Here is a 27,046-nt window from a genome sequence, read left to right as displayed (position 1 = left end):
AATTGTCAGTGCCACCAAATCTTGCCCGTCCATTTCCCGTACACAATCGCAGCCGTCGAAGTTATACTGACGTGTACTCATGTAAGTGGTGACACGTCATGACAATGCCACGTCACGTTGATGATTTAGGGTTTATGGCCTCCTCTGTTAGGCGGGCAATCACGAAGTGGTTGTCCCCGGTGCTGGAATGCGGCGGCGTCGATGCGATCCGCGAGGCCGTGGATCTGCTAGAGCAATCTGGCGCCGCCGGCGGCACTGGAGATCTAGAGCAGCTCATTCGCCGCTGCGCGGGCGCCAAGGCGCTGGAGGAGGGCCGGAGGATCCACCGGTGGATGGATTCAGGTACGCTGGACAGGCCTAGATTTCTCTCCAATCTCCTTGTGGACATGTATGGCAAATGCGGCAGCTTGGTGGAAGCTAAGCGCGTGTTTGATGCCATGCAGCACAAGAATGTCTTCTCTTGGACGATGCTCATGGCTGGATTTGTGCAGAGCGGGCGTGGAGTGGAGGCGATCCAGCTCTTCCACCGGATGTGCCAAGAAGGGGAGCTCCCTGACCGAGTAGCGCTGCTCAAGTTCATCGATTCGTGTGGAGCCGCCAAGGCACTCTCGCAAGGAAGAGGTATTCACTCGCTACTCTCAGATCACACGGAGTTTGCGACGGACGTGATGATCAACAATAGCTTGATCAGCATGTATGGGAAGTTCCAGGAGCTAGAAGAGGCGAAGCTCGTCTTCGATGCAATGAGAAGGCGCGACATCGTCTCCTGGAACGCCATGATCGCGGCATACGCACAGAATGGGTATAACAGGCAGGCTGTGGAGATCTTCGACGAGCTGGAAAGACAGGGAGGGGTGATGCCGGATAGAGTGACTTTCATCAGCACGCTGGATGCTTGTGCTGGGCTTGACGAGGAGGAAGGCTTGGCTAGAGGCAGGGACGTCCACTCCAAGATCAACGAGTTCCGGCTGGATGTAGATGGATCTCTCGCGACAACTCTCGTCAACATGTATGGGAGGTGTGGAAGTTTTGCCGAGGCCAAGGCCATCTTTGACAAGATGAAGAGGAGGGACTTGATATGCTGGAACTCCATGCTGAGCATCTACGTCAACTGTGGCCTCGCGAGATCGGCCATCCAGCTCTTCCAGGAGATGGATCAGTGCGGCGTGCTTCCGGCCAACATGACGTTCGTCGCTGCTCTAGACGCTTGCTCCAGCTTGGAAGCTCTCAAGCTGGGGAGAGAGATCCACTCGGCTGCTGCTTCGTGCGGCATGGATTCGGACTTGGTCACCGCCAACGCCATCATCAACATGTATGGCAAGTGTGGAAGCATCGGGGAGGCCTTTGCCGTGTTTACGAGGATGCCGGAAAAGAACGTTATCAGCTGGAGCACGATGATCGCGGCCTTTTGCCAGAACGAGCTTGCGGACGAGGCCCTCCTCTTCTTCAAGCTCATGCAACAGGAAGGGATGGAGCTGGACAGGATAACTTACGTCAGTGTTCTAGACGCCTACACCAGCGTGGGAGCTCTGGAGCTCGGCAAAGCTCTTCACGTCAGGATCGTTTACGCGGGGCTGGACACTTCCATCGTTGTTGGCAACACACTCGTCAACATGTATGGCAAGTGTGGAAGCCCCGACGATGCCAGGGACGTGTTTGACAGCATGGTGGAGAAGAATGTGGTCTCCTGGAACGCGATGCTAGCAGCTTACGGCCAGAACGGAAGATCGAGAGAAGCTCTGGCCTTGTTCGACAGCATGGACGTGAAGCCGGACAGGATCACATTTATAAGCGTGCTGGACGCCTGTGCCAGTGCTGCAGCAGGGGACCGAGGGAAGCAAATCCACGCTACGGTGAACTCCACGGCTCTGGGACTGGACGCTGGCATCCAGAACGCGCTGGTTCACATGTATGGCAAGTGCGGCAACTTGGCAGAAGCTCGGCGGATCTTCGACTACATGGACTCCAAGAACGTCGTCTCGTGGACGTCGATGATGACCAGCTACGCCCAGAACGGCCTCGTCAAGGAATCGCTCCGGCTAGCGCTGCAAATGAAGCTGGAAGGAGTGAGGCCGAACGACATCACCTTCGTCACCATCCTCTACTGTTGCAGCCACTCGGGGAAGTTCAAAGACGCCGTGAGCCACTTCGTGGAGATGAGGCAGGACTTCGGCATCACTCCCAGGGAGGTACACTTTGGATGCTTGATCGACATGCTTGGGCGGTCTGGGAAGCTCGAAGAGGCCGAGGAGCTGATACAAGCCATGCCGGTTCCAGCCGACGCTGTGCTCTGGACATCGCTGCTCTGCGCCTGTGTGACGCACAAGGACGAAGATCGAGCTGCCCGAGCGGCGGAGGAGGCGTTCCAGCGAGAGCCCAGGTGTGCCGCGGCCTACATCATGCTCTCCAACCTCTACGCGGCGCTCAAGAAGTGGGACGAGGCTGCCAAGGTGAGGAAGAGGATGGAGCAAGCCGGGGTGAGGAAGCAGGCTGGGCGGAGCTGGATCGAGATCGACAAACAGGTGCACGAGTTCGTGGCCGGGGACTCGATCCATCCGGACAAGTCTCGCATCTTCAAGACGCTGCAGAGGCTGATGTCGGAGATGAGGATCAAGGGGTACGAGCCGGATCGAAAGGTGGTGATCCACAGCATGGAAGAGGAGGAGAAGGACGAGGTGCTGTTCTATCACAGCGAGAAGCTGGCGGTGGCGTTTGGGATTGCCAGCACGCCACCCAGGACGCCGCTGTGCATCGTCAAGAACTTGCGCGTGTGCTCCGACTGCCACTCGGCAATCAAGTTCATTAGCGGCGTCGAGGGAAGAAGGATCACGGTCCGGGACAGCAACCGGTTTCACCACTTCGATCGTGGCGAGTGCTCCTGTGGGGACTACTGGTAACATTAAGATGGTGTAGAATATGCCAGGAATAGTTTAGCACAGTAAATCATTTTTATCAATTAAAATGTTCATTACAGTTAAGCAGCAAGTTAAAAAATATTACCACCTAAGTTTAATAATTTAATAATTTAATAATAATAATAATAATAATAATAATAATGACATAAATAATAATTAAAACTTTCAAAAGAAATTGTCTGCACAACAATGATTAAACGATAACTAGATGATCACTACGTAGAGATTATGCTCGTTCGGCTGAAATGCCGGATCCGCGCACTCCGATGGGTTTCCACTAGCAGTGCCAGATTCTTCCCTCTCACCGAGAAAGAGGAGCAGCAGATCGATCGGCTCGAGCGCCTGGATCTCCGCGACGCCGTGCAGCTCCTCGAGGATCGATCCGTGTCGCCCAGCGCCGAGGTGCTGGCCTGGTACCTCCGCCGCTGTGGGAGCGAGGCCGCCATCGCCGAGGGCAAGCGCATCCACTACCACATCGTGCTGTGTGGATTCAAGAGCAGCAGATACCTTTGCAATCTCCTGGTAGAGATGTATGGCAAGTGTGGCAGTCTCCAGGCGGCCAAGAGCGTCTTCCACATCACGCCCAGGAGGAACGTTTTCTCGTGGACTATCATGGTAGCAGCATTTGCCCACAATGGGCATTACATGGATGCGCTCAATCTCCTGGAGATCATGGATCTCGAGGGGATTTCGCCCAATTCCATCACCTTCATCGAGCTCCTGGGGGCCGTGGCGGCACTGTCGTGGCTGGATCGAGGTAGAGCTCTTCACAGACGCATTGCTTGTTGTGGATTTCTGGCAGATATCTTCGTGGCGAACTGCCTGATCAACATGTATGCCAAATGCAGGAGCTTGGCGGACGCTTGCAGCGTGTTTGAGAGCCTCACGAGCAGGAGTGTGATCGCCTGGACCGCCCTCGTCGCTGCCTACGCTCTCAATGGATTCTTCCGCGACGCGCTCAAGGTGTTCTTGCTCATGACGCTCGACGGCGTGGAGCCGACCGAGGTAACTTTCGTCACGGTGGTGGATGTGTGTGCCGATATCGCCGTGTTTGGCATTGGCAGGGAAGTTCACGGGGTGATCGACGCCAGGAGCGAGGCCAACGTTTGCGTGGGGAACGCTCTCATCAACATGTATGGGAAGTGCGCCAGTCCCGACGAAGCGAGGAAAGTTTTCGACGCGATGCAGAGGAAGGATATCATCACCTGGAACTCGATGATCGCGGTCTACGGACAGAACGGCTATGGCTTCCAGGCTCTAGAGATCTACAAACGGATGCAAGAGAGCCGAGTTCTTCCGGATGGCGTGACTTTCACCAGTGCCTTGGACGCCTGCTGCTGCAACTCGTCACTTCTAGCTCGAGGACAAGCGATCCACGATCAAGCCATCGCCGCGGGACGTGAGAGAGAGGCAACCGTGAACTCGGCACTGATCAACATGTATGGGAAGTGTGGGAGGCTGGATCTGGCGAGGAAAGTTTTCGACGAGACTGAATCCACCAACGCAGTCTCGTGGAACACGATGATCATGGTCTACGCACAGAACAGCCATCTCAGGGAAGCTCTGGAGCTCTTCTCGGAGATGACCATCCTCGGGATCACACACGACGACATCACTTTCATCGGGGTGCTCTTCGCTTGCAGCCATGCCGGGCTCGTCAAGGATAGCTGCAAGCTCTACAGCTCCATGATCGGCGACTACGGCTTCAAGCCGACGTCTCTCCAGTGCGGCTGTCTCATCGATCTCCTGGGACGAGCCGGGTGGCTGGACGAAGCCGAGGAGTTCATCAACTCCATGCCATACCATCCGGATCACACCATCTGGACGATACTCCTGGGAGCTTGCATCACTCACGCGGACGTGGAGCGAGCAGCTCGAGCGGCGGACCGGATCATGGCGCTGAGGCCCACGGACTCGGGATCCTATGTCGCGCTCTCCAACTTGTACGCTCTCGCGGAGAGGTGGGACGACATGGCCAGGATGAGAAAGCTCATGGACCAGCGTGGAGTCTTCAAGATGGCCGGGAAGAGCTCCATCGAGATTGGTGGAGTGCTGCACGAGTTCATCGCTGGGGACACCTCGCACCCGCGGAAGCGTGAGATTTACGAGGAGCTGCGGAGGATCGAGGGGGTGATCCGCGAGAGAGGCTACGTCCCGGATATCAAGGCTGTGTTGCACAACGCGGCGAGAGAGGCCAAGGAGAAGATGTGCTGCTTCCACAGCGAGAGGCTGGCGATTGCGTTTGGGATGATCTCGAGCCCGGGTGGGACTGAGCTCCGGATCATGAAGAACTTGCGTGTCTGCCCCGACTGTCACTCGGCTACCAAGATCATCTCCAAGTTTTCGGGCAGGAAAATCATCGTCAGGGACGCAAATCGCTTCCACGAGTTCCGGAATGGTTCCTGCTCGTGTGAAGATTATTGGTAAGTGTCTCTTTTCTGGTAGAACACACCTCAAGAATCATTAAATCTATTCATGAAGAACTGTCTTTGCAATCTTTCAGTGTACCTTGGTCCAGACATTCTCCATAAATTTTGACACTATTGTTTGGGGAAACCATAATGAGAAGATTAGTTTTAATACACTTCAAGCAATTCTCATGTTGTCTTGCTTGTTTATTCTAATTATTTATATAATTATGATTATTTTATATGCTAATGATTCTTGATCCAAGATCCAGTCTGGAGCTCGTGGAAGCGATTTGCGTCGCTCACGATGATGTTCCTGCCGGAAAACTTGGAGATGATCTTGGTAGCCGAGTGACAGTCGGGGCAGACACGCAACTTCTTCATAATCCTGAGCTCACTATCATCCCAAACGCAATCGCCTATGCAACACAGCCTTGATATCCGGGACGTAGCCTCTCTCGCGGATCACCCCGTCGATCCCCCTCAGCTCCTCGTAAATCTCTCGCGGAGCTTGCACACTCGACATCTTGCAAAGGAACAAGCTACGAAAGAAAGTTTTCGAAGCGCTAGGTTTTTGATGGCTTTACGCGTGCTCCTGAGCGTGCGGTTTACATCAATGCTGTGAGAGCGGACACAAGACTTCTATATATTTATATTGTGAAAATACAAAGCGGTAGTTCTAGAGTATATCTTCTGCTGAAACTAGTATGGTATTGGAGAAAATGACGATCTCACGTAGAGCACTCACCACTTCGATTGTGGCGAGTGCTCTGCTAGTTCTGAAAAGGATCACTTTTATTTACTTCATTTGTATATTTTTTAATTAAGAGACAAGAATACTTATCAAGTTTTTTTATTTTTAGTTTTTTTAATTTTTTGCGGATCCTATCTGAAATTTTGCTTTGTTTTATTCTATCTTTTGAAGAACTCATCTTCTTCCCACTTAACATGTTGTTTATCCACCACACACCCCATTGTTCCAAAGATTTTAAGCTGTTTCCGGAACCCATGGTTAATGGCAGTAGGACTAACCTTTTCCACCTCCGCGAGACCCTTTGCAAAACTTAGCCCTTCACTCCTCATCAAGTGCGCCACAATCACTGAAACACTCCTTGACAAACCCATGCGGCAGTGGACAAGCACCACACCCTTGCATACCACAATCGCATTGTCAATGAATTCCAAACAATCTTCAAGATGGATAAGGAGGTTTTCACTCTCAACATCATCAATCGCCACTTCCTTTCTCACTATTCCAAACTTGGTGCTGTCAAAGCCTCCAACTTCCACCATTGACAGAATATGTGTAATACCATGTTGTGCAATCCTTGTCTGATTCAGACTCTCTATATCCCATATGTTACCCAGCCACAAGCCTTCCCGAATCTTTATCATTTAGAACCCTAGCATAGATAATGCTAGGGTTCTAAGGTAATACTGGGAATTTGCCAGATTGTTGCAGACCTGATGATCAAATCAGCATTGCATTGACGGTACTTTTTTTTTTTTTTTTGCCTTAAAAGAGAACAGGCAATTCATTTCCTTGAAGCGTATCAAAAGTGATCCTGTCTTTATAGTTCTCAGGAAGATGATCTACAGCGACAGCAAATAGTTCGACACAAAGAGTGTAAGCATTTTTCTTCCATTTCTCTTAGCGGGCTTTAGAATTTCTTTTTTTTCATTTTTTTCTTTTCTCGCTTGCCTCGGGATTGATCAATCGTTTTTCCTATTCTTCCTCTGGTTTGCTTTGGCTCTAGCAATAATGTGAGCCGAAAGCACCGACAATTAGAATGGAATATAAAACTTCTCTATCTATCCTTCGCCTGGTCCTTGCTGCGTGAAAGGCTCCAACTTCAAGTCTATCAGAGCCGTTTTCTTGTTTGGTGCGAGGGCGAAAGCTCTGTTTGTTTAGCGTGTAATTCGGTGCTCGTTGGATTTGCTTCCTTCTTTTTCCTTGGCCTTCCTTCTCCTTGCCTCGATGCTTGTTGGGCTTTTGACGGTACTCTAGCCGTGCGAGTTTCAAGGCCTCTTTTCTCTGCTTCCTTGTGCCTGTTCTAAACTCTAGACAGGGAAGACGCAAGCTTCAGGCTGGATTTAGAAGAGTTCGAGGCTCTCATTATACTTCATGCTTGACTGATTGATTGGATTGTTTGAGGCGAGTACGAGCCAGTCGAGCTAATCATCAGAGCTTGGCTTTGTCGCTAAAGGTTTTGTCTCTCTGATCAGAGGTCGTGTTTGTTTATGTTCTAACTTAGCGGTGACAGGGAAAGCATGAACGTTTTTCCAGTACCATTTCGCAGAGAATGAGGGTCTACTGTGGTTCCTGTCCGGCGCTCATCAAGGGCCTCATAGTACACAGGTGAACCAATCACAGGTTGACTTGAAAGAACTTCCTTTCTTTGTTGTTTTCTTTCTTTTTCTTGGCGCACACTTTGGCTGTCTGTGTCACTTTCTCCGTGAGTTGTCAATGTTTTTATGTTTGCTGCTGCTCACTGGCTGTTGCTGTCTTCTCGCAAAACCTTGCACTCTAGAGATTGGAAGAGCGAGAAAGAAAGACGCAAGATTTCTTCCATTCATTCATCCCGTGGCTGGTCTTAAAGTTGAGCATGTGGAGACGATGCGCAATCTTGAAGGTCTGCCTTGGATTAGTTCGTGTGATGCTGTAGCCAGGATTCGCATTCATGTAACTTAGCAGCGCTCTCATCTCACTAACTTGTTTGCTTTTGTTCCAGCGCTGTTTTGGAATGGATTCTGTCCGAACCAAGCTGCTGCTGATCGTCGCGTTGCTGCTGCTGCTTGGAATTCAAGGCAAAGGAGCGCTTGGAGCCCCTGAGCACGATTTGGTGACCAATCTTCCAGGACAGCCGGCTGTTCCATTCAAGCAATACGCGGGCTATGTGACTGTGGACAGTCATGCAGGGCGAGCACTGTTTTACTACTTCGTGGAGGCTCACAGCCACGCGAGCTCCAGGCCTCTGGCATTGTGGCTCAATGGAGGTAACGGCTTCTTTCTTCCGAGTAGGGAGAGAAAAAATATGGAACAAAGCTCTCTCTCACTCTCTCTCTCTCGCTCTCTGTGTTTTTGTTTTTCTTGTTTGATATCATCTTGCAGGACCGGGATGCTCCTCTATCGGCGGCGGCGCGTTCACCGAGCTTGGCCCGTTTTATCCGAATGGAACAGGGAGAGGCCTTGTTAAAAACTCCAATTCCTGGAACAAAGGTATCATCATCTCTTCTCAGACCTCTCTATTTTTTTTTCTCGTAGCTCGGACTTTTACTCCTTGTTCTCTAGCTGCGAACATCTTGTTCCTGGAATCACCCGCTGGTGTCGGCTGGTCATACTCAAACAGGAGCGAAGATTATAGCATCTACAACGACGCAAAAACAGGTGAGTCTCATAGAGATACGCTCTCTCATTGTCAAAGTTCTAGAGCTTTACTCGTCTCCAAACTTGCAGCTAAAGACTCGGTTACCTTCATGCTTCGCTGGTTTGACGCATTCCCGGAGTATAAAAGCCGGGAATTCTACATCACTGGAGAAAGCTATGCAGGTTCGTGCCTGTTTTTATCGTTTTATTCCTTTTTCTTTTGAGAATCATGATCTTCAAGATGTATGTTCATGTACGTTTCTACAGGGCATTATGTACCCCAGCTGGCCGCTGCATTGCTCGATTACAATAAAGCTGCTGGACACTCAGTTTTCAACGTTAAAGGAGTCGCAGTAAGTTTGCGACTATTTTATGGTTTCTCTTCTTCCATGGCAATACGTGGATTCTTTCCTCCAGATCGGCAACCCAGCTTTGAATCTAGCAATCGACACAGCCTCCACTTATGATTTCCTGTGGTCCCATGGCCTCATCTCGGACAAGACGTACGAGGGCCTTGGAAGAAGCTGCTACTGGAGTGATTACGATCACGGCTCTGGGAATAACAACGTCTCCGCCGAATGCAACCAGTTCATATCCAACTCGGCACTAGAGATGGGAGATCACGTCAACCCGTACGACATAATCCTGGACGTGTGCGTCCCTTCCATTGTGGAGCAAGAGTTTCGACTAAAGAAGCGAGTAAGCTTTGGTGATCACTTTGGAGATGTTGGCTTTTTTTCTTGACTCTCTCGTTTCTAGATGGGCCACCGGAGCATTGGAGTCGACGTGTGTATGTCCTACGAGCGATACTACTACTTCAACTTGCCCGAGGTTCAAAAGGCTCTTCACGCAAACACGACCGGGCTTCCGTATCCTTGGACGAACTGTGACGGGTAAGTAATGCAAAGTTCCGTGGTGTCGAGCGATTTTGATGTTTTGGGCAGGCCTGTTCAATACGACATAAACGACATGAGACTAGACATCGTGCCAGTTCTTCGAGATCTTCTCAAGAATGGTCTTCGAGTTTGGGTTTTCAGGTAAGACACTACGGTTGCCAGATTCACAAGCTTGTTACATTTTCCATCGTATCAGCGGTGATGAGGACGCCGTGGTTCCGTTTCTTGGCACACGAGTTAACGTCAATAGCCTTGCGCAGGAGCTCAAGCTACGCACAACTGCGTCTTACAAAGCTTGGTTTTTGCGCACACAGGTATGAGAACGATAGAACTATTCGAGCTTGCGATGATCAAACATGCATTCTTTTCTCAGGTTGGAGGATGGGCAGAGTCGTTTGGAAACCTCACGTTTGCTACGGTCCGCGGTGCTGCCCATATGGTTCCACTCGCACAGCCAGCCAGGGCCTTACTCTTGTTCCAGAAGTTCATCTCTGGACAGCCTTTGCCAGCTTCTCCTTACTCATGACCAAACTTTTGGGAAACGAATTCCAGATTATTTGGGCAACAAAGACACATAGTTGAGCAGCAACCGAGTGAGCGTATACCATCATCCGGGACACACCCACGGCTGCTCGACTCGAAACCGATCGATGCATCCTAAAACTTGAAAGCTAAATGCTGCTGCTGCTGCTGATAAGAATCGTAAGCAACGTCGAGTTTTACCTTGCAGAAGAAGTAAAAAAATGATGACAGAAAACTACCAAGGAAGCTAAGTTCGTCCCGCCGAGTTCGAGGCTCAAGAGATGATAGAACTCAACTCGGAGAAATCCCATAGCGGAACGTCCGAGCTCAACACTCCCTCGAGGACGGAGACGTCGGCCAGAGTGGTGCTGCTACAGCTGCTCCCGCTTCCACTCGGGCTCCACGGAACTTGGGCTTCGCCAGACTCGGGCCTCTGGACGTGACTAGCCGGGCTCGACTCTTTCACCGTCACCACCATTTGCTGCTGCTGCTGGTGCTGGAAGAAGTCTTGCTGCTGAGATGAAGCCAGTCCAGCGACGTGAAGCCCCAGAGACGTGCTCGGTGTGGCCGAGACGAGCATGCTTCCGTCCTCGTTCCAGCTCCCCGGAGGAGCCGGCTTGAAAGCTCCGGCCGCAAAGCTCGAAGTTTTCATGGAGCCGCCGGAGCTGGTGCTGGTGTCGAAGAAGGACGAGAGCTGGACGTCGCTGGCCGAGAAGGGAGCCGGGCTGGACGTGAAGGCACACATTCCAGGCCCGCCACCTCGCATGAGCAGCACGTCGGGAGCCATGGAGGAGTTCTCGTGAGCTCGATCGTGGGGGTGGTGGTGGTGGTGGTGATCCAGAGGAGACGAGGATGGTGGTAGTGGGAGCTTGGACTGGACAGCGGTGGAGAGCCCCTGCTTGATTTTGTGGACGACTGGGTCGATTGGATTGATCGACTTGGAGGAAGGTCCCGGCCAGCTCTGGCGGGATCCTTGGACAGTGGTGGGACGGAGGAGGGGATTGGAGAGAGATGGAGATGGAGATGGAGTGGAGGTTTGATCTAACTGCTGCCAGTCAGGCCTCTTTCTCATGAGGACGTTGAGCATGTCGTCCTTGAAGCAGCCCAGCGCGGCCTCGGCGATCTGGCCGCCTTTGGGGATGGCGATGCTGCCCGCGAGATCGGCGAGGAGCTGCGAGATTGGCTTGTGGGTGATTGGATCGATGCCCATCTCGCACAGCTTCTTCTTGAGCCGCGTGTTCCAGTAGTTCTTGACGTCGTTGTCTGTTCTTCCCGGGAGCTGGGCCGCGATGAGCGACCATCTGGATAGAAGGAGAGACACGTCGCCGTGTGTTAGAGATATGATCCATGGATTCCTCGCGGCCTCGATCTCTCGGCATTAAATGGAAGCTCTGTCGCGAGAGAGCGAGATCTCGCGAGTGTGGTGTCACTCATTCATGAATTCACGCACGCTCGCGCACGCAAACAAACAGGCACACGGGAGAAAAGCGAGCGCAAGGGATGAGACCAAAAGGAAACAAAGAAGAAAATCCATTTCTTTGTTCCATATGCTCCACATGAGCCCGCGCTTTGCAGCCGAGATCACGTAGAATCGCAGCACGCAAGCGACGACGAATCACGACAGGGAAACGAGGCAGGAATGACAAGAAAAAACGTTTTGCTACTCCACTGCCTCCGCTCCAGCACGAGAGAAAGAGATCGAGAATCAATCACTCCTGGACTGGGCGAGCGATGGATTAATCAAATCGACCCATGGATCGATCGATCAAGACCAAATGGAAATGCCCAACTGGAATGGAAGAACTCCAAGAACACTACCATAGCTTTAGACAAACAATGAAAGAAGAAAGAGAACAATGGCGAGAGTACTCTCAAGTACGCGTAGAGTACGCATCTCATCATGCGTGGGCGACGGTACAGTCTTCCCTCCCGCTCTGACCATACGCTGACTTGACTTGACTTTTGCTGACTGGCCAGGCCAGCACGCACAAAGCTCTTTCTAACCGACTAAACCAAAGGTAAAGACAGGCAGAAAGACATGGTTAGTTGATCGCCCAGAGGAAAAACACGGTCAGAGCGGTCAAGGCTCCGCAAAACAGGCTGGTCAAAACACTCCAGACTGGGGCAGTGGACTAAAAACCGGGGAGAATAATCACGCTCGCTAATCCTGGCTAATTGCGTTAGCCGATGACGTCAGCATGCGTGGACTGGGGTGGACTGGGGACTGTGCGCCGCGAAATTATTCGCGAGCTCGCGAGAGAGGAAGTGATCCACTCTCAATGCGGTTGCCAGACAGACAAACGAAAGGAAAGGAGTACCATCGATCGCTCGATCGCTATGGAAATCGAAGGAAACAAGGAAAACGATGGAAACTTTCGAGAAAGGATGAGGAGGAGAGGAGAGGATCATTTACCTGCTGCCCAGAGCGGCGTGGAGCTTGACGATCAATTGCTCCTCGTGATCGGTGAATCGGCCGTGCTTGAGATCGGGGCGGAGGTAATTCGTCCAGCGCAGCCGGCAGCTCTTGCCGCATCTCTGGAGCCCTGCGAGAGAGAGAGAGAAATCCTCACACGAATTAGAGTAGCCGCGGAAAAATTTAGACCCGAGCTTGAACGATCGAGCTAGAGAAAGAAGAAGAAGAAGAAGAAGCAGAGAATGGAGAGAAATTTGGAGTGATCGAGAGAGAATCTGGCAAAAACACAAACCAGCTTTCTTGGGGAGTGTCCTCCAGCTTCCAGTGCCGTGCTGCGCAATGCAGGCGAGCAGCTTGGCGTCCTCCTCGGGCGTCCACGGCCCCCTCTTGACACTATCCTTCTCGCAACACGGCGCTCTTCCCATTTTCTCTCGAATCGAAACCGATGGATTCACGCGAGCGAGATGCAAGCTAATCCAATCGCCCAATCAATCCCGCTTGGTAAAATGCGAGAGAGAGAGAGAGAGAGAATCCTTCCTCCAGTGGAAGAACCACACACACACGCACACAAGCACACACACTCGAGATATCTATTATCTATATTTCGGAGAATCGCGTATAGCCCTGGAAACACGAAGCTGACGAGCTCTTGAGCTCCGACTCACACGACAAACAAAAGCGCGAGAGAGAAAAAAAAATTCCTTTTTTCCCTCTTGTGTGTAAAATAGGGCAACAAAACAAGCCAGAAATATTGTCACGGGGATTACCGGCTGGAACCGGTCACTGGCCTTCCGTACCGGTAAAGAGACCGGCACTGCCGGTTGGCGAGGAGGGCCGAGCATGCGGCGCACGTGGCGGGGGGCCTCATGTAAATCGCGCTCGCGCTTTTGTCCAATCCCAACCGTTGAGGATGGATCGGACGGCTGGGGCCGGCCGCTGGCGGCGAATCGCGGCCGTCGAGTTGCCCGCTAAGCACGAGTTTAAGCGGCGGTACTTAAGTACTAAAGCGCGAGCCCATGTCTTGGGAGCTTTGGAATAAAGGGGGGCTCTTTTCTGTGCCTTATTTTTTTTGCCTTGCGTCCCAGCGATCGATCGTCGGGGGGACTCGTGCGAGCAAGCAAAGTGCTGTGCGCGAAAGAGCAAAAAAAAAGAAAAAACCAAAAAAAAGGTGAGTGGATTCAACATTGGAAGAAGCGAATTTAGTACTCTACTACCAAATGCGCGTGTGTGTGTGTGTGTGTCTCTCCTGGCACAAACTATCAATCCAAGTTGTCAGTGTTATAGATTAGGGTTTAGGGTTTTAGGGTTAGGGTTTAGGGTATAAGAGCCCTATCCCATAAGCCCAAGAGAAAGTAAAACCTCGAATATATAAAGTCCTTGAGGGAGGACTTGTGTTTGGTGGAGAAAGGAGCGCTTCGGTCCATTAGGGCTGAGTGAAAGTCCCCGAGCTTGGTGCTTTGTGACACCAAATGGCAGAGAGTGCCACCTCGAAAGAGGAGAAGCCCGGTTGAGGCCACTGTGGTGTCTCGCCATGGCCGGGTTAGCTGGCTATAGTCCCAGTAATGCGCTTACACACGCGTGTACAACAGAACGGGGCTTACTATCTCCACCAAATCTTTTTTATGATTGTGTTCTAGCTGGATCCATACCGGAACTTGGAAATGTTTGATCTTAGCCGACTAGAAACTCGAGCAAGACACTAGATCGCTTCACAGATAGAAGAGGCTGGATCCATTCCGGAATTTGGAGATGTTTGATCTTAGCGAACTAGAAACTCGAGCAAGAACACTACGTGATCCGCCGGCGAAGAGGCTGGATCCATTCCGGAACTTGGAGATGTTTGATCTTAGCGAACCAAGAACACTAGATTGCTTCAAAGATCCCAGTACGTGAGCCGCCGGCGAAGAGGCTCGCGCTCGTCATACTCCTTCTGTGCCTGCTCTTGCCTGCTCATGGACAGAAACTCGGTATCCCTCCGCCGGATCACCTCCAGCTCTCTCTCCGCCCTCTCCGGATCCCGCAGCAGCCTAAAGTACCTCACGCGCGATCCGGCCACCGGCGCCTCCACGCTCACCAATCTCTCCTGCCGCATCCAGTAGAGCAGCTGCCTCATGTGTGATCGGCTCCGGATGCCCCGCTCCTCGGCGCGCGCCCACAGATCATCCACCGTGTGGCCCTTGAAATCGCCCAGGAATTCCACCAGTGCCAGCGCCCACGCCTTGGCCTGGTCAGGAGGGCAATGCGGGTGCCGCGCCTTCTCCCTCGCGAGCTTGGCTGCCCTCGCAAACATCCATAAACCCTAAATCTCTGGGAAGGAGAAAGGGGAAAATAAGAGCCCTAAAATCAAACATGCAGTGCGCCAGTCCATCACTGGGCGCCATCGCCGATCTCTCCTGGATCGCGGGGCGGAGGAGGAAGCGGAGGAGCGTCCACATTGTGGCGATGGCGATGGCGATGGGTTCGGCTTCTTCTTCTTCTGCGGCTGCCGAGGTAAAGCTATGGGGTGGACGATTCCAGCAGCGCACAACCAATGCCGTGGAATCCTTTAGCGAGTCCGTGTCCTACGATAAGAAGCTCTACAAGGAAGATCTCGCTGGGAGCTGTGCGCACGCTGTGATGCTCGCCAAGCAAGTAAGTTCTCTTCTCTCCATTTTTCTTCTTACTCTCAAGCTTTTTCCATGCATGATTTGATTCGCCAGGGTCTCATGTCGGAAGAGGATCGGGATGCGATCTTGAAAGGGATTGCTGAGATCGAGGCTAGGATCGAGAGTGGCAACTTCACTTGGAGATCCGATCGAGAGGACGTCCACATGAATGTGGAGGCTGCTCTCACGGATTTGATTGGAGAGCCGGCAAAGAAACTCCACACTGCCAGGAGCCGCAACGATCAAGTTGCCACGGACGTAAGGCTTTGGTGCCGCAACGCCATTGATAATCTCGTGAAGAAGATCATAGCTCTCCAGGTAGATTTTTCTCTTCCTTCCATCGTGTTTTCACTCTTTTTTGTTCTTCCAGATTGCTCTTGTCCAGCTTGCTCTTGATAACGAGGGATTGGTGGTGCCAGGCTATACGCACTTACAACGAGCTCAACCGATTCTTCTACAGCACCTTTTGCTTGCTTACGTAGAACAAGTAAGTTTGTCTCACATCTTCGCTTCTAAACACTCACACTAACAAAGCCTTTGTGTGTTTAGTTGGAGCGAGATGCCGGCCGTCTCAAGGACTGTCGCTGCCGAATCAACTTTTCGCCTCTGGGATCCTGCGCTCTCGCTGGGACTGGCCTTCCAATCGATCGATTTATGACAGCTGAGGCTTTGGGATTCACTGCTCCTCTTCGTAACAGGTAACGTGAAAGAGTTTTTTTCTCTTTGTTTATTTCTTTGCTGAAACTCTGCATTTCTAGTGTGGATGCAGTATCGGACCGGGATTTTCTCATTGAGTTCCTCGCCGCGAACTCTATAATCGCTGTCCATCTCTCACGCATCGGTGAGGAGTGGGTCCTTTGGGCCTCCGAAGAGTTTGGTTTCCTGATACCGAGTGATGCTGTCTCAACCGGAAGCAGCATCATGCCTCAAAAGAAAAATCCAGATCCTATGGAGCTTGTCCGAGGCAAATCTGCGAGAGTTATTGGCGATCTCATGACCGTGCTGGTGCTTTGCAAGGGTCTCCCTCAAGCTTACAATCGCGACCTCCAGGTAAGTTTTTCCTTCTTTCTGTGAAAGATGGTCTCACCTTACTTGTGCAGGAGGACAAGGAACCATTGTTCGATAGCGTGGAGACGATCGGCACAGTCTTGGAGGTGACAACGGAGTTTTCCCAGAACGTAACGTTCAACAGGAAGAGAATCTCGGCGTCTCTTTCGGCTGGACACTTGGACGCCACAACCATGGCCGACTACTTGGTGAACAAGGTAGCGTTCCATTTCACTTGCATCATCACAGGCACCTCCAACTTTTCTATCTCAAATCTTTTCCAGGGGATACCATTTCGAACTTCGCATGATATCGTCGGCAAGGCCGTAGCGGTGGCCATCTCCAAAGATGTGGAGCTCTCCAAGCTCACGCTGGAGGAGCTCCGGAGCATCAATCCGGTGTTTGAGGACGATGTCTACGAATACTTGGGCGTGGAGAACGCAGTGAAACGCTTCCAGTCCTATGGATCCACTGGAGCGAGCTGCGTGAAGGAACAACTCCAGTATTGGTGCGAGAAGCTCAAGCTGGTATGAAACTTTTCTTCGTTTTTTTTCGATCGAGCCTCTGTTTTTTTTCTTGGAAATAAAGACCACAAGAACACAAGTACCATTTTAACGACCTTTATCTTTTTAAACTGGATTGGGTTGCCCAGCTGGCACAAATCTCCGCCGTTCGTGTCACGTCATTTGCCGCCAATTTACAAAAACCTAGGTCACACGTGTCGCCATTTGGGGGCAACGGCCCGATACGGTCCTACGTGGCGTCGTTGCTTCGTGTCCATCCAACGGTCTGGGTCGTTCCTCGTTCCAAGTTTTCTTGCTATATAGTCCCTCGAGGAACTGTCTAGCGTTCTTGATATTTTCCAAGAACGAGCACGAGCTAGGGTATTCTTTCTTTTGTTCCGATCGATCGATGGCGGCATTCAAGCTCGCGATCTTTCCTCTGCTGCTCGCGGCGGCATTGGCGACGCTTCGATCCGTGGAGTCGGCCGAGTACGTTGTGGGAGAATCGGCGGGATGGATGATCCCGTCCGCCGCCGTGAACTACTCGGCCTGGGCGCTCAAGCACAACTATCATCCTGGCGACACTCTCTGTAAGTAGCAATCGATCTTTCGTCTTCCTTCCGGCTCATCGGTTTCTTGATCGATCTTTCTCTTCCCCTCGCAACTTTCCTTTCTTTCTTCGATATTTCGGCCTTTGCCCGATCGATCGATCGGTGTCTCACTCTTTCTTGTGTGGATGGGTGATCTTTCTTGGCAGTGTTTAACTACCAGCAGCAAGGCGACAGCGTTCTTGAGGTGAACAGGGCGGATTTCATGAACTGCATCAAGACCAACCCGATCAACCATCACAGCGACGGCAAGACGCTCATCCGCATCTCTCGCCCGGGTCCCCACTGGTTCATCTCGGGAGTCCCCGGCCACTGCGAGCAGGGCCAGAAGTTCGGCATCATGGTCACGCCCGCCTCGCCAGGCTCGCGATCCTCGCCATCCACGCCGCAGGCTCCATCGCCCACGCCGTCCTCGCCAAGCTCCCACTCTGGACCGTTCGCGCACACCAGAGGCGCCGCCGCCGCTGGATCCCACGCCCCGGCTCCATCCCCGACCAGCGCCGCTACTGGATCTCTCCCCGCGCTGCTAGCTCCAAGCATTGGCGCTTGCTGGATCATCGCCATGCTCCTATAGGCTTGCTTGTAGGAAACTCCATTTTTTCTTGTTCTATCTTGCGGATGTTCAGCTAAAGTTAAAATCTTCCTTTTTGATGCTAGTCAATGCTAGTCAGCGCAAACTGTCGCTGTTGACCGGTACATCCATTCATAGTCAATGCTATGTTGACCGGCCCGTCCAAACGCTAATCAGCGCAAAACGGTCGCTGTTGAACCGGTCCATTCAGGCAGCCACGAACGTGTTACACAGCGACACGTGTGTGGCGGCCCGCTCCTCCGCCTCCATCGCCCGCGAGATCCTGGCGGCCCGTTCCACGTCACCGTGCGTGTTACAAGCGCCAACCAGCGCTGACCACGTGGCCTCGTCGGGCTTGAACGGCATGCTAACGATCAAGTCCTCGGCGTCCGCCAGCCTTCCAGCTCGGCCCAAAAGATCCACCACGCAGCAGTAGTGATCGGCCCCAGCTTCCAGATCATAGTCTCCGCGCATGCTCGCGAAGTAGTCCCATCCCCGGCGGAAGAACCCGGCGTGGTTGCAAGCGAAGAGCACGGCCAGGAACGCCACCTCGTCGGGCTCCATCCCCTGGAGCTGCATCTCCTGGAAGAGATCGATGGCTTCCAGGCTCGACCCGTGCGAGGCATACGCCACCATCATCGACGTCCACGACACCACGTCGCGCTTGTCCAGGCGATCGAACACCCGCCGGGCCTCGCCAACTTTGCCGGATCTCGTCAGCGTGTTGAGCAGCGCGGTGCCGACGAGGGAGTCCGTCTCCATGCCGGTGGAAAGGATGGCGTGCTGCACGGCGCTGGCCTCGCTCGGGGAGAAGCTGCCGCCGACTGCTAGAAGTCCCAGGAAAGTTGCTCGATCCGGCCTCACCGATGCGGCTTGCATCGCCTGGAACAGCTCCAGCACCGCCTCCTTGTCGCCTCGCCTCGAGTAAGCTGCGATCATGGCATTCCAAGCCGGAGATCCCCGTGACTTCTCCTCCATGGCGTCGAACACCCGCCTCGCCGCCTCCACACTGCCGCATTTGCCGTGCATGGCGATGAGCGACGACTGGATGGCCGAGTCCGAGCACCACCCCAGCTCCGAAAGCCGGCTGTGGATCTTCGCCGCCATCTTCACGTCCTCGACGCCCCTGCTTGCCTCCATCACCGCGACGTAGACGATCTTGTCAGCACGGCAGCCCTCCTGTTCCATCTTCTGGAACACCTCCACGGCTTCTCTCGCGAAACCGTTCGTCGAGTATCCCCGTATCATGGACGTCCAAGTGACCGCGTTTTTGCTCGGCATCACGTCGAACACCTGCTTGGCTTCCACCACGTCGCCGCACCTCCCATACATGGTAACCAGCGCAGTGCCAACGTAGACGTCGATGTGGATCCGGTTGGCGAGGATCAAACCGTGCAGAGTTTTGCCATGGACGAGGCCGTCACTCCCCATGGCCGAGCAGGCGTCGAGAGCACTCACGTAGCTCACTCGGTCTTGCCTGGGACCGCAAGCCTCTTGCATCTCGAAGAAGAGGCCCAAGGCTTCCTTCGGCTGATCGTTGTGGAGATGAGCTCTAATGATGGAATTCCACGAGACCACGTCCCTGCCTTGCTCTTGCATGCTGTGGAACACGGCTTTGGCTTCCTCCAGACACCCGCACATCCCGTATAAGTCGAGCAGGGTGTTGTTCACCACCGTGTCTATCTCAAACTTGCCTTCCACTATCCTTGCGTGGATTCGCTTGCCTTCTTCGAGGTTCATGGCGCTCGAGCACGCGTCAAGAACGCTCGCGAATATCACCTTGTCAGGAACCACGTCGATCTGCTTGTAGAGCTCGATGGCTTCGTTTCCGAAACCGTTCTGTCCGTATGCAGTGATCATCCTGGCCCAGGTGAGAGCAACTCTCCTACTCATTCCATCGAACAATCTCCTGGCCTCGATCACCTCTCCAAACTTCCCATACATTTTGATCAGTCCTGTCTGTAACGCTACGTCGGACATGAAGCCGATACTCTGGATTCGTCTGTGAATCTCTCTGCCTTTTTTCAGGCCTCTGTCGGGGCACGACAATCCACAGCAACCGTCGAGAGCGCTGATGAGCGTGTACTTGTCAGGAGGAATCCCCACCAGAGCCATCTCGTGAAACACCTCCACTGCCTCCTCTCCAAAACCATTCCTGGCGTAAGTTGCAATCATCGTGTTCCACGACACGGAGTCCCTGACCGTCATCCCGTCGAAAACGTTTCTGGCATCAGCTGGACTCGAGCATTTGCTGTACATGTTGATGAGTGCATTCCCCAGGACAAGATCGGAGCCGAAACCATGCCTTGTGACACTCGCATGAACGTCCCGGCCATCTGACAGAGCTTTCAGGCTCACGCAAGCGTCGAGAGCATATAAAAAGCTGACCTTGTCCGGTTCAGTCATCTCGTAAAACAACCGAAGAGCTTCTGTCGGACACCCGTTCTGGTTGTAAGCTGCCATCATGACATTCCACGAGATGACATTCTTCTCCGGTATGGTATCGAAGGCGAGTTTGGCATCCGCCAAGCTGCTGCTCTTCCCAAACATGTTGACAAGCGAGGCAGCCACTGCGACGTCGGAGCCGAGTCCACTCGAAACAATTCGAGCATAAGCCAGCCTCGACTCGGCCAGGCACCCCAGGCCCGTGCAAGCTTCGACCAGACTCAGGAATGTGATCCTGTCCGCTTTCATGCCTTCCAGATCCATCGCCTTCATCAGTCGGAGAGCATCCTTGGCCAGTCCATTCCGAGCATAGGCTCCTATCACAGTGTTCCAGGACACGACGGTCTTCTCAGGCAAACCTTCGAAAACCATCCTGGCCGTCTGGCAGTCCCCGCACCTCCCATACATGCCCACAAGCGCGTTTCCCACGTTGAGATTTGCATGCCACCCGCTCTCCACAATCCTCGAGTGTGCCTGCTTGGCTCTGTTCAAGTCGAACAGCTTCGCACAGGCATCCACGACTGCCAAGTACGTCACCTTCTCGGCCTTAAACCCCTCCAAGTCCATCTCCTGGACGAGCCTGAGTACTGCTCTCCCGTGGCCACCCTTGCTGTAGGCCGTAAGCAAGATGGTCCACGAGTAGATGTTCTTTGCCTGGATGGCCTGGAAGGCAGCACGGGCACTCTCCATATCCCCGCATTTCCCATACATGTCCACGAGCAGATTACCGAGAAACGCATGACTGCCGTATCCACACTTGAGAATCTGCTCGTGGACAAGCCTGCCATCTTCTAGTGACCTCTCCTCTGCGCACACACGCAGAAGCCCAACGAATCCTTCCGGGTCTCCCTGAAGACCAACCTGAACTAGCTCGCTCTCCGTCACCGACGACGATCCTTTCTGCTGTGGACAACTACTGCTCATCCATCTCTTGAGTCTGACGAGCACCACCACATTCCTTCTTGGTCGAGAAGGAGCTCTAGCCATCCTTCCTCATCTCTGCCCTATACCCGGCCTGGGCATATGCTTGTTTCGATGGCGCTGCCGGTCCCCCCAGATGGGCTGTCCAGACTCCCCCAGCCGCAGCAACCCACGAAAGAACTACCGAAAATGGAGCGCGGGCTCAGCTTCACAACCGGGAACGCTTTCTACAGGCGCGAGAGTGCGGTAGGGAGAGACCTGAGTGTTCTAGCGGCCATAGCCTACAAGAGAGAGCACGGTCAGCTCCGAGCACTGGATGCTCTGTGTGGGTGCGGAGTGAGAGCAATGCGGTACCTTGTGCAGGCTAGTGCTGACTTTGTCTGGGCCAACGATGCCTGCGACCATCTTCGTCCCGGCATTCTTGACAACCTGCGAGCTGTAGCTCCTCCTTCCTGTTCTTCTTGTCCTACCGAAAGGTGGAAAGTCAGCACTCAAGACGCCAACAAGCTCCTTCTCGGCTGCTACCTTGCCGACGATTACTACGACCTCATCGACGTCGATTCTCACGGGAGTAACTCCGTCTTCTTTGGCTCTGCTCTGGCTGCCCTCAAACGTGGTGGCCTCGTCTATGTCACCTCCACCGACGGCTTCTCTTGCAGCAAGCGGCCTTATAAGTGAGTACTCACGCGCCCTTCGATGGCTGTTTTGATTTTTCTCCTTCTCTTTCAGTGCACTTGCATCATACGGAACTTTCACCAGGCGCCTGCCGTTTATCAACGAGATCGGGCTGCGAATGGTCATTGCTGGCGTCGTGCGCGAAGCTGCCACCCGAAACTTGAGGATGCGTCCCCTTTTCTCGCACTATTCTGCCCACGGACCAGTGTTTAGAATCATGCTCCGGATGGAGCACGGCGAACTTGATCTCCGCACGTAATTTCCAGGTTGATCTTGTTGTCTGACGTTCATCCATCTTTGTGTTCTGGCAGTAACTACGGATTCATAGCGCACTGCAGCGAATGTGGGGCATTCCAGAGCGTTTCTTGGGACGAACTCGGCCAAACATCAGCTTGCAGTTGCTCCAAGAAGGTATGTGGAACGAACCTTTTCCTTCCGGCTTGCTTGCGACCATGGTTACATTGCGACAGAACACGTATACGGGTCCAATATGGATCGGCCCTCTGCACAACATAGCATATGTACAAACAATGTCACGGTTAGCCAAGGAATTAAACTGGATTGCCTCACCTGGATTTGATATGAAGAAACTCGATCCTGAAACTTCAAAATTGACCGAGGTGCTAGATGTAATGCTGGAGGAAAGCAATCCAACTTTGCCATGCGGTTACATTGGGCTTCACGAGGTACTTACAACCTGGATTCAAAACAAGATATGAACATATATACTTTTAGATTGCAAGCAGAGGAAAGATCCCAACTCCCAGAAGAGATACCTTGACAAGGCGACTACAAAAGGTACATCCGGTCACTCGTGCTGCTGCTGTGAATCTCTTCTCTCTTTTTTTTTTGCAGGAAGGATACGTAGTGAGCCGGTCGCAAATCGAGCCAAACTCGCTCAAAACCAACGCATCAGTAGCTGAATGTATTCACGTAGCGCAGCAACTGTTCGCCTTGCAACACGACAAGCTGTCAATACAAAGCTAGAATTTTGTGTCGTACCTTAGCAATTACCAGCTATGATTGTTGCTTCTTTCCTAGTTTCAGCGTACTCTCCACGAGCACACGGCATGCAGTACCGTCTCCTTCCATCCTATGAGCAGCCAGTTTCCATCATGGCCAATCCCAAAGCTCTTGTGATATGTCCCGAGCATCGTTCTCGCCTTTGCATAAATGTCTGGACGCAAAGGAAGCTGCTCGAATCCGGCTTTCACAGTCCTTGACTGCCACTGCTTGTACGTTTCCGCTCTTTCTACTCTTTCCTGGCCTTCGCACGCCACAATGTTGAGGATCTCGCGTCCCAAAATGCTCTGCTCAATGAGGAGCCTTTCCGGATACTCAGGAGGGATTGCAGTGTCGATCGCATCGAAGAACGCTGCATATAATGCGAGAGCTTCGCGGAACCGACTGATGAAAAATGGAGCGTTGTAGTTGGCATTCACCACCGCCTGTATAAAGACCTTCGGTTTCATGCTTCGTATCCTGGAGAGTACCAGCTTTCTTGGACTGTCCACCATCACCGACTCGTCTAGCAAGTGTCTCAGACGGAAATGCGAGCTCACGATCAACACCTCGTCGTGCCTGAGAAATAAGGTTGATGGCTGCACGCCCTCCCATTTGGTTGTTGCTATAGCGTGGAACTCGAAAGGAACTCCAACTTGCTTGGCGTATTCCGACAGCTTCCGCCCGCTTTCCTCAACTCTCTCCGCCGGCTTGAACCCAGGCTGAGGAAAATCTATTCCTGTTATACGCAAGTGCGGAGGACCACCTTCGCGCTCGGAGAAGGCCTTGATGAGGCAGGGCCACATGAACCCGTAGAGGATACCATAGTCGACAATGTGCACCCTGCCGGCCCCCACTGTAGCATCAAGAATAGTCTGGTTGCAGACGTAGTGCGATATCCTCACGTTCGGAGAGTAGCGAGTAAAGAGCCGATACGCTTTCAGCATCTCGTGAAACGCCGGCTTGTTGCTGGAGAGAGCACTGTAGAGTAGCGTGCCAGTACCGGTTATACGTGCAACTAAAGCCTCGGCAAAGTAGAACGCCATTCTCTCCGTGCCGCTTCCACGCGGCGAGGCTTTGTCCCTGATCCCGTTGACAATCCCGTAAGCCTTGGATACATCATCCGCAGCCACCGCCTGCGCACACTCGATGAGTTTGCCGTGCAGCTCCTGTCGGATGGCCTTCTCGGTTTCAATGGCGTCGTTGTCAAGCACTGCAGGAGTCCTCACATGCCCAGCCACGAGCTGGTCGTGCGTCGCGAATAAATCCCCCGACCATGGATCGTGGTCATGAACAGCATCCTTCCCTGGCGCATCTTTGAGAAACTCGGAGCACTCCCGGAGCAGCGACTGCAAGGACAGTGCATCCCGCTCCACAATATTCACAGACTCTTCTTCCTCCACCACCTTCCGATGACCACCACCTTCATGGCCACCACCTTCGCCACCGGGCGTAGAGGCAGCCGTCAAAGCCTGAATCTCGTTCATCATCTTGTGCACGGTGTTCTCGTACTCTTCGTCGGACATGGTCCGACCCTCGACTCTCACATCCGAGTCGACCACTTCGTCGTTGTTCAAGACACCATGGATCCACGAATCGACTGCTCCCTTGTTTGTGTTCTCTGACTCCGAAGCACCCGACGAGGAAGAATCGGAGATGATCTGCGTGAGCTCGTTGGCCATGGACTTATACCCGGAGCAATCGATAAACATGCACGTCCTCTCGTCTGTGTCCTCGTCCATGAGCATGTCGGAGATGTAGCTAATCACCGGGTCTTTGAGGGGATCGGCCTCACACGACCCGGCCGGCTCCATGGGAGCTGGCTCCAAGTAGACACCATCGTCCATCCCCGAGCTCTGGAAATTTCCCATGGATCCATGAAAATCCGTCCCAGACACGCTCGGGAAAGCTCCAGTCGATCCATTGGCAAAGAAATCTCCAGCGGCTGGAATCTCTGCCTGCTTGCTCTGGCACATCTCCATCGTTGGATCCGTGCCTGCCATGCCTGGCTCTGTTCTTGCAAATTCGACGAACTGGCTGAAATCCATCAGTAGCGCCTCCATCTCCACCGATTTATCGTCCCTGCTAGAGAATGCCGCCGATCCACCCGAAATATTTCGCGACGCAGCGATGATCTAGTGGCTAGAATCGAATCCCTGGCGTGTTTCTAGCGGCGAAGCCACCCCGTGCCTACCTCGACGCTGTCCGCCATAGCTCCATCGAGTCAAAAGCCCTCACCTCATACATAGGGTTTTCCTTCTTACGCGGCAAGAGCCCATTGAACGAACACAACAGCATGACTAGCGTACGGACGAAGGACCTTCTTTCTGGTAAAACTTACATATATTATCCTCTTTTCACCCCCGTACGGAACTCGAGTTACAAAGAGTACTTGGGTGGAACTATTCCTTGAGATTTTTGTCTAGTTTACACTTACTGGAGATGCTGATGAGAGGAACTCGTCACTGTGACAGGAGCCACTACATGAGACTCTCACTTGCGGGACGCATTTCTCGCCGGATGGATCATCATCGTCGTCGCAAGCAGCTTCTCCGCTATCGTGAGCCTCGGATTCCGGATTGTAATCGTCGGTGGCTAAATCCGGAGGGAGCTCTTCTCCATCAGTAGCTCCAGCGTTCTCGTCGGTCGCGTAGAGAATTTTCTGGATTGCTGGAATGATCTGCTTGATCCAAGGAAGGAGCTTAGCTTCGGTGTGAGATTTGTATGAGCTTACCTCGGGACCTTCCACATCTGAGCTCTGGCACAGGATCTCGATGTCTCGGAGCTTGGCGAAGTAAAAGTCCCGTTCCTTCTCCAAGCTATCCACCGAGAGCCTCAAATCCGCAACCTGCTCGTTAAAAGATAAATCTTGTAGAATAAAAACTCTTGCAAAAGTTTTGTCAATACCTGTTCGTTGAGAGCCTTGATTTGAGCTGAGCCTGGAACCATGATTCCTGAACCAGCTCCTGGTCTAGCAGATTTGCTAACTGCAGAAAAGATCCAGTGCTAAGTTTAGGAAACGAAGGCCAAATAAAATGAAGTAGGCAGTACCATACCCACCTGAATTACGAACAGCTGTTGCTGCACTGCAAGGTCTCGAACTCGATGGTTTGTAGCCAACCTTCTTCCCCGCACCAACACCGCCTTTAGAAGTTTCTCTTCTTTCCACGGGATTGTAGCTGAAATCATCATCCAGTGAGAAAGGCTATACAGAGCTTTCTAGCGGACTGACTTTGGAGACGAAGAAACAGAGTCGCAGTATCTCTTGATCCATTGCATAAACTCCAGGTTGTCTAAGGGCCGGCCTTTGACAAGCTTGTTCACTTCAATATGCTGCAGCACGACGCAACGTGAGACGGAGACCCACCGCTAAAGTATAGTATAGAAAAAACGCACCTTGTTAATGTTAAGCTTGTTAAAGACCTCCTGAAGTACTTTGTAGTTCTGAATCATCTCATACTCGGTCTTTGCATCAAAATTCACCTGCAAAAAGTTTTCTTTTAGTGTACAAAACAAAAGAAGAACCACGACTAAGACCTTGTGCATCGGAACAACACCAGGATGGACAGAATCTATCAATTGACAGTGGACAGCACCAGAGGCCGCCTGCAAAGGAGAAAAGCGAGGGTAAGTTTCTTATTCGCTAGAGAGCAATGAGAGAAGCTCTAAGATGCACGAGGAACAAATCGCAAACAAAACGATGTGAGGTACCCTTAGGTCCCGTCTTAGAGCATAGATCTGATGGCGGGAGAGTGTTCCTCTGGAATGGAATGAAATGTAGATGAGAAACAAGAGAAAAATACGCACACCACACCAGAGAATGGAAGAATGGGGCCTCCCTGGAAGCAGCATTGTCACGGGAAGCTAGAAATCCGCAAGAAGAACGCAAGAATGCGGCCATACCTCCTCAACCCTGGAGAGATTGAGCTGCAGCACCGAATTCACCCACGCCAGAAGCTCGTTGCGCCCCACGAAATAGGCGCTGTCCATCATCCCGATGTTGGCAGCGGCCATTCCGCCACTCCGGATCTATCCAATGCTGTGCAAACCCTACTCGCGCAAAGAAGTTCTCAGATGCCCTAGAAAACTTTCCTATTATACTTTTTTT

General features: G+C 52.5%; 11 protein-coding genes across 14 annotated transcripts; 6 read left to right on the top strand and 5 right to left on the bottom strand.

Annotated features, from left to right (window-relative positions):
* The first annotated feature begins 158 nt into the window (after positions 1–158).
* On the top strand, positions 159–2,978 carry LOC9636427 (pentatricopeptide repeat-containing protein At4g21065). Of its 2 annotated transcripts, XM_024679366.1 has the most exons (2): positions 159–342; positions 492–2,978. In XM_024679366.1, exon 2 carries the CDS (start codon positions 531–533, stop codon positions 2,895–2,897), a length of 2,367 nt encoding a protein of 788 aa, XP_024535134.1. In that variant the 5' UTR covers positions 159–342; positions 492–530; the 3' UTR covers positions 2,898–2,978. The 2 variants fall into 2 exon arrangements, with proteins under 2 accessions (XP_024535134.1, XP_024535133.1); XM_024679365.1 differs by having other exon boundaries at positions 159–2,978.
* On the top strand, positions 2,962–5,412 carry LOC9657741 (pentatricopeptide repeat-containing protein At4g21065). Its single transcript, XM_024679147.1, has 3 exons — positions 2,962–2,985; positions 3,200–3,672; positions 3,764–5,412. The coding sequence occupies exons 1-3, from the start codon at positions 2,962–2,964 to the stop codon at positions 5,340–5,342; spliced, it is 2,076 nt and encodes a 691-aa protein (XP_024534915.1). The 3' UTR covers positions 5,343–5,412.
* Positions 5,413–5,723: 311 nt separating this feature from the next.
* LOC9636426 (dual specificity protein phosphatase 1B) lies at positions 5,724–6,718 on the bottom strand. The gene is made up of 2 exons (XM_002974287.2): positions 6,356–6,718; positions 5,724–5,849 (listed from the first exon to the last, which is right to left on the bottom strand). Exons 1-2 carry the CDS (start codon positions 6,716–6,718, stop codon positions 5,724–5,726), a joined length of 489 nt encoding a protein of 162 aa, XP_002974333.2.
* Positions 6,719–7,299: 581 nt separating this feature from the next.
* LOC9657739 (serine carboxypeptidase-like 42) lies at positions 7,300–10,155 on the top strand. Of its 3 annotated transcripts, none has more exons than XM_024679221.1 (12): positions 7,300–7,530; positions 7,588–7,682; positions 8,056–8,320; positions 8,436–8,543; positions 8,616–8,711; positions 8,781–8,873; positions 8,958–9,043; positions 9,108–9,389; positions 9,450–9,583; positions 9,635–9,727; positions 9,783–9,900; positions 9,960–10,155. In XM_024679221.1, the coding sequence occupies exons 3-12, from the start codon at positions 8,068–8,070 to the stop codon at positions 10,110–10,112; spliced, it is 1,416 nt and encodes a 471-aa protein (XP_024534989.1). In that variant the 5' UTR covers positions 7,300–7,530; positions 7,588–7,682; positions 8,056–8,067; the 3' UTR covers positions 10,113–10,155. The 3 variants fall into 3 exon arrangements, with proteins under 3 accessions (XP_024534989.1, XP_024534988.1, XP_002974500.2); XM_024679220.1 differs by having other exon boundaries at positions 7,588–7,697; XM_002974454.2 differs by lacking the exons at positions 7,300–7,530; positions 7,588–7,682 and adding an exon at positions 7,855–7,956.
* A 124-nt stretch (positions 10,156–10,279) lies between these two features.
* On the bottom strand, positions 10,280–12,946 carry LOC9636425 (transcription factor MYB80). Its single transcript, XM_002974285.2, has 3 exons — positions 12,814–12,946; positions 12,522–12,651; positions 10,280–11,409 (listed from the first exon to the last, which is right to left on the bottom strand). Exons 1-3 carry the CDS (start codon positions 12,944–12,946, stop codon positions 10,383–10,385), a joined length of 1,290 nt encoding a protein of 429 aa, XP_002974331.2. The 3' UTR covers positions 10,280–10,382.
* Positions 12,947–14,849: 1,903 nt separating this feature from the next.
* Positions 14,850–16,831, top strand: LOC9636424 (argininosuccinate lyase, chloroplastic). The gene is made up of 7 exons (XM_002974453.2): positions 14,850–15,152; positions 15,221–15,484; positions 15,537–15,653; positions 15,716–15,864; positions 15,925–16,216; positions 16,267–16,431; positions 16,498–16,831. Exons 1-7 carry the CDS (start codon positions 14,871–14,873, stop codon positions 16,744–16,746), a joined length of 1,518 nt encoding a protein of 505 aa, XP_002974499.2. The 5' UTR covers positions 14,850–14,870; the 3' UTR covers positions 16,747–16,831.
* Positions 16,832–17,083: 252 nt separating this feature from the next.
* LOC9657737 (early nodulin-like protein 1) lies at positions 17,084–17,980 on the top strand. The gene is made up of 2 exons (XM_002974452.2): positions 17,084–17,306; positions 17,474–17,980. Exons 1-2 carry the CDS (start codon positions 17,126–17,128, stop codon positions 17,896–17,898), a joined length of 606 nt encoding a protein of 201 aa, XP_002974498.2. The 5' UTR covers positions 17,084–17,125; the 3' UTR covers positions 17,899–17,980.
* On the bottom strand, positions 17,952–21,350 carry LOC9657736 (pentatricopeptide repeat-containing protein At5g27110). The gene is made up of 2 exons (XM_024679160.1): positions 18,832–21,350; positions 17,952–18,633 (listed from the first exon to the last, which is right to left on the bottom strand). The coding sequence occupies exons 1-2, from the start codon at positions 21,325–21,327 to the stop codon at positions 18,103–18,105; spliced, it is 3,027 nt and encodes a 1,008-aa protein (XP_024534928.1). The 5' UTR covers positions 21,328–21,350; the 3' UTR covers positions 17,952–18,102.
* Positions 21,337–22,967, top strand: LOC112347781 (tRNA (guanine(26)-N(2)/guanine(27)-N(2))-dimethyltransferase-like). Its single transcript, XM_024679162.1, has 5 exons — positions 21,337–21,935; positions 21,991–22,191; positions 22,248–22,347; positions 22,407–22,622; positions 22,672–22,967. The coding sequence occupies exons 1-5, from the start codon at positions 21,364–21,366 to the stop codon at positions 22,921–22,923; spliced, it is 1,341 nt and encodes a 446-aa protein (XP_024534930.1). The 5' UTR covers positions 21,337–21,363; the 3' UTR covers positions 22,924–22,967.
* Positions 22,968–22,979: 12 nt separating this feature from the next.
* LOC9657735 (scarecrow-like protein 30) lies at positions 22,980–25,236 on the bottom strand. The gene is made up of 2 exons (XM_002974283.2): positions 25,133–25,236; positions 22,980–25,020 (listed from the first exon to the last, which is right to left on the bottom strand). Exons 1-2 carry the CDS (start codon positions 25,234–25,236, stop codon positions 22,980–22,982), a joined length of 2,145 nt encoding a protein of 714 aa, XP_002974329.2.
* A 23-nt stretch (positions 25,237–25,259) lies between these two features.
* LOC9636423 (microtubule-associated protein RP/EB family member 1B) lies at positions 25,260–27,006 on the bottom strand. Its single transcript, XM_024679161.1, has 8 exons — positions 26,842–27,006; positions 26,476–26,544; positions 26,335–26,421; positions 26,171–26,271; positions 25,999–26,117; positions 25,846–25,925; positions 25,673–25,786; positions 25,260–25,618 (listed from the first exon to the last, which is right to left on the bottom strand). Exons 1-8 carry the CDS (start codon positions 26,950–26,952, stop codon positions 25,361–25,363), a joined length of 939 nt encoding a protein of 312 aa, XP_024534929.1. The 5' UTR covers positions 26,953–27,006; the 3' UTR covers positions 25,260–25,360.
* Between the last annotated feature and the right edge of the window lie 40 nt (positions 27,007–27,046).

The sequence above is a fragment of the Selaginella moellendorffii genome, unplaced genomic scaffold, assembly GCF_000143415.4.
Source record: "Selaginella moellendorffii unplaced genomic scaffold, v1.0 SELMOscaffold_24, whole genome shotgun sequence".
Taxonomy (NCBI): domain Eukaryota; kingdom Viridiplantae; phylum Streptophyta; class Lycopodiopsida; order Selaginellales; family Selaginellaceae; genus Selaginella; species Selaginella moellendorffii.
Note: the sequence above shows the minus strand (reverse complement) of the source record. Positions and strands in the feature narration are given on the sequence as shown.

Bases quoted from the DNA above. Each gene is read 5' to 3' on its own strand.
- LOC9636427 (XM_024679365.1), top strand. From the start codon at position 333: ATGGATTCAGGTACGCTGGACAGGCCTAGATTTCTCTCCAATCTCCTT.
- LOC9657741 (XM_024679147.1), top strand. From the start codon at position 2,962: ATGTTCATTACAGTTAAGCAGCAA. The intron at 2,986-3,199 runs GTTAAAAAATAT...TTCCACTAGCAG, and splicing joins TCATTACAGTTAAGCAGCAA to TGCCAGATTCTTCCCTCTCA. The intron at 3,673-3,763 runs GTAGAGCTCTTC...TGCCAAATGCAG, and splicing joins ACTGTCGTGGCTGGATCGAG to GAGCTTGGCGGACGCTTGCA.
- LOC9636426 (XM_002974287.2), bottom strand. From the start codon at position 6,718: ATGATAAAGATTCGGGAAGGCTTGTGGCTGGGTAACATATGGGATATA. The intron at 5,850-6,355 runs GTTAGTCCTACT...TTCCTTTGCAAG, and splicing joins GTCTCGCGGAGGTGGAAAAG to ATGTCGAGTGTGCAAGCTCC.
- LOC9657739 (XM_002974454.2), top strand. From the start codon at position 7,930: ATGTGGAGACGATGCGCAATCTTGAAG. The intron at 9,044-9,107 runs GTAAGTTTGCGA...TCTTTCCTCCAG, and splicing joins TCAACGTTAAAGGAGTCGCA to ATCGGCAACCCAGCTTTGAA. The intron at 9,728-9,782 runs GTAAGACACTAC...CCATCGTATCAG, and splicing joins CTTCGAGTTTGGGTTTTCAG to CGGTGATGAGGACGCCGTGG.
- LOC9636425 (XM_002974285.2), bottom strand. From the start codon at position 12,946: ATGGGAAGAGCGCCGTGTTGCGAGAAGGATAGTGTCAAGAGGGGGCCG. The intron at 12,652-12,813 runs GTTTGTGTTTTT...TCTCTCTCGCAG, and splicing joins GACACTCCCCAAGAAAGCTG to GGCTCCAGAGATGCGGCAAG. The intron at 11,410-12,521 runs GTAAATGATCCT...CCTTCTATCCAG, and splicing joins CACGCCGCTCTGGGCAGCAG to ATGGTCGCTCATCGCGGCCC.
- LOC9636424 (XM_002974453.2), top strand. From the start codon at position 14,871: ATGCAGTGCGCCAGTCCATCACTGGGCGCCATCGCCGATCTCTCCTGG. The intron at 15,153-15,220 runs GTAAGTTCTCTT...TTGATTCGCCAG, and splicing joins CTGTGATGCTCGCCAAGCAA to GGTCTCATGTCGGAAGAGGA. The intron at 15,485-15,536 runs GTAGATTTTTCT...TTGTTCTTCCAG, and splicing joins AGAAGATCATAGCTCTCCAG to ATTGCTCTTGTCCAGCTTGC.
- LOC9657737 (XM_002974452.2), top strand. From the start codon at position 17,126: ATGGCGGCATTCAAGCTCGCGATCTTTCCTCTGCTGCTCGCGGCGGCA. The intron at 17,307-17,473 runs GTAAGTAGCAAT...CTTTCTTGGCAG, and splicing joins TCATCCTGGCGACACTCTCT to TGTTTAACTACCAGCAGCAA.
- LOC9657736 (XM_024679160.1), bottom strand. From the start codon at position 21,327: ATGGCTAGAGCTCCTTCTCGACCAAGAAGGAATGTGGTGGTGCTCGTC. The intron at 18,634-18,831 runs ATCGCAGCTTAC...TCCCTCGTCGGC, and splicing joins CTCCGGCTTGGAATGCCATG to ACCGCGCTGCTCAACACGCT.
- LOC112347781 (XM_024679162.1), top strand. From the start codon at position 21,364: ATGCTTGTTTCGATGGCGCTGCCGGTCCCCCCAGATGGGCTGTCCAGA. The intron at 21,936-21,990 runs GTGAGTACTCAC...CTTCTCTTTCAG, and splicing joins TGCAGCAAGCGGCCTTATAA to TGCACTTGCATCATACGGAA. The intron at 22,192-22,247 runs GTAATTTCCAGG...GTGTTCTGGCAG, and splicing joins GGCGAACTTGATCTCCGCAC to TAACTACGGATTCATAGCGC.
- LOC9657735 (XM_002974283.2), bottom strand. From the start codon at position 25,236: ATGCTGTTGTGTTCGTTCAATGGGCTCTTGCCGCGTAAGAAGGAAAAC. The intron at 25,021-25,132 runs GTAGGCACGGGG...ATTCTCTAGCAG, and splicing joins CTATGGCGGACAGCGTCGAG to GGACGATAAATCGGTGGAGA.
- LOC9636423 (XM_024679161.1), bottom strand. From the start codon at position 26,952: ATGGCCGCTGCCAACATCGGGATGATGGACAGCGCCTATTTCGTGGGG. The intron at 26,272-26,334 runs GTGCGTTTTTTC...GTCGTGCTGCAG, and splicing joins ACAAGCTTAACATTAACAAG to CATATTGAAGTGAACAAGCT. The intron at 25,787-25,845 runs GTATTGACAAAA...TTTAACGAGCAG, and splicing joins TCAAGGCTCTCAACGAACAG to GTTGCGGATTTGAGGCTCTC.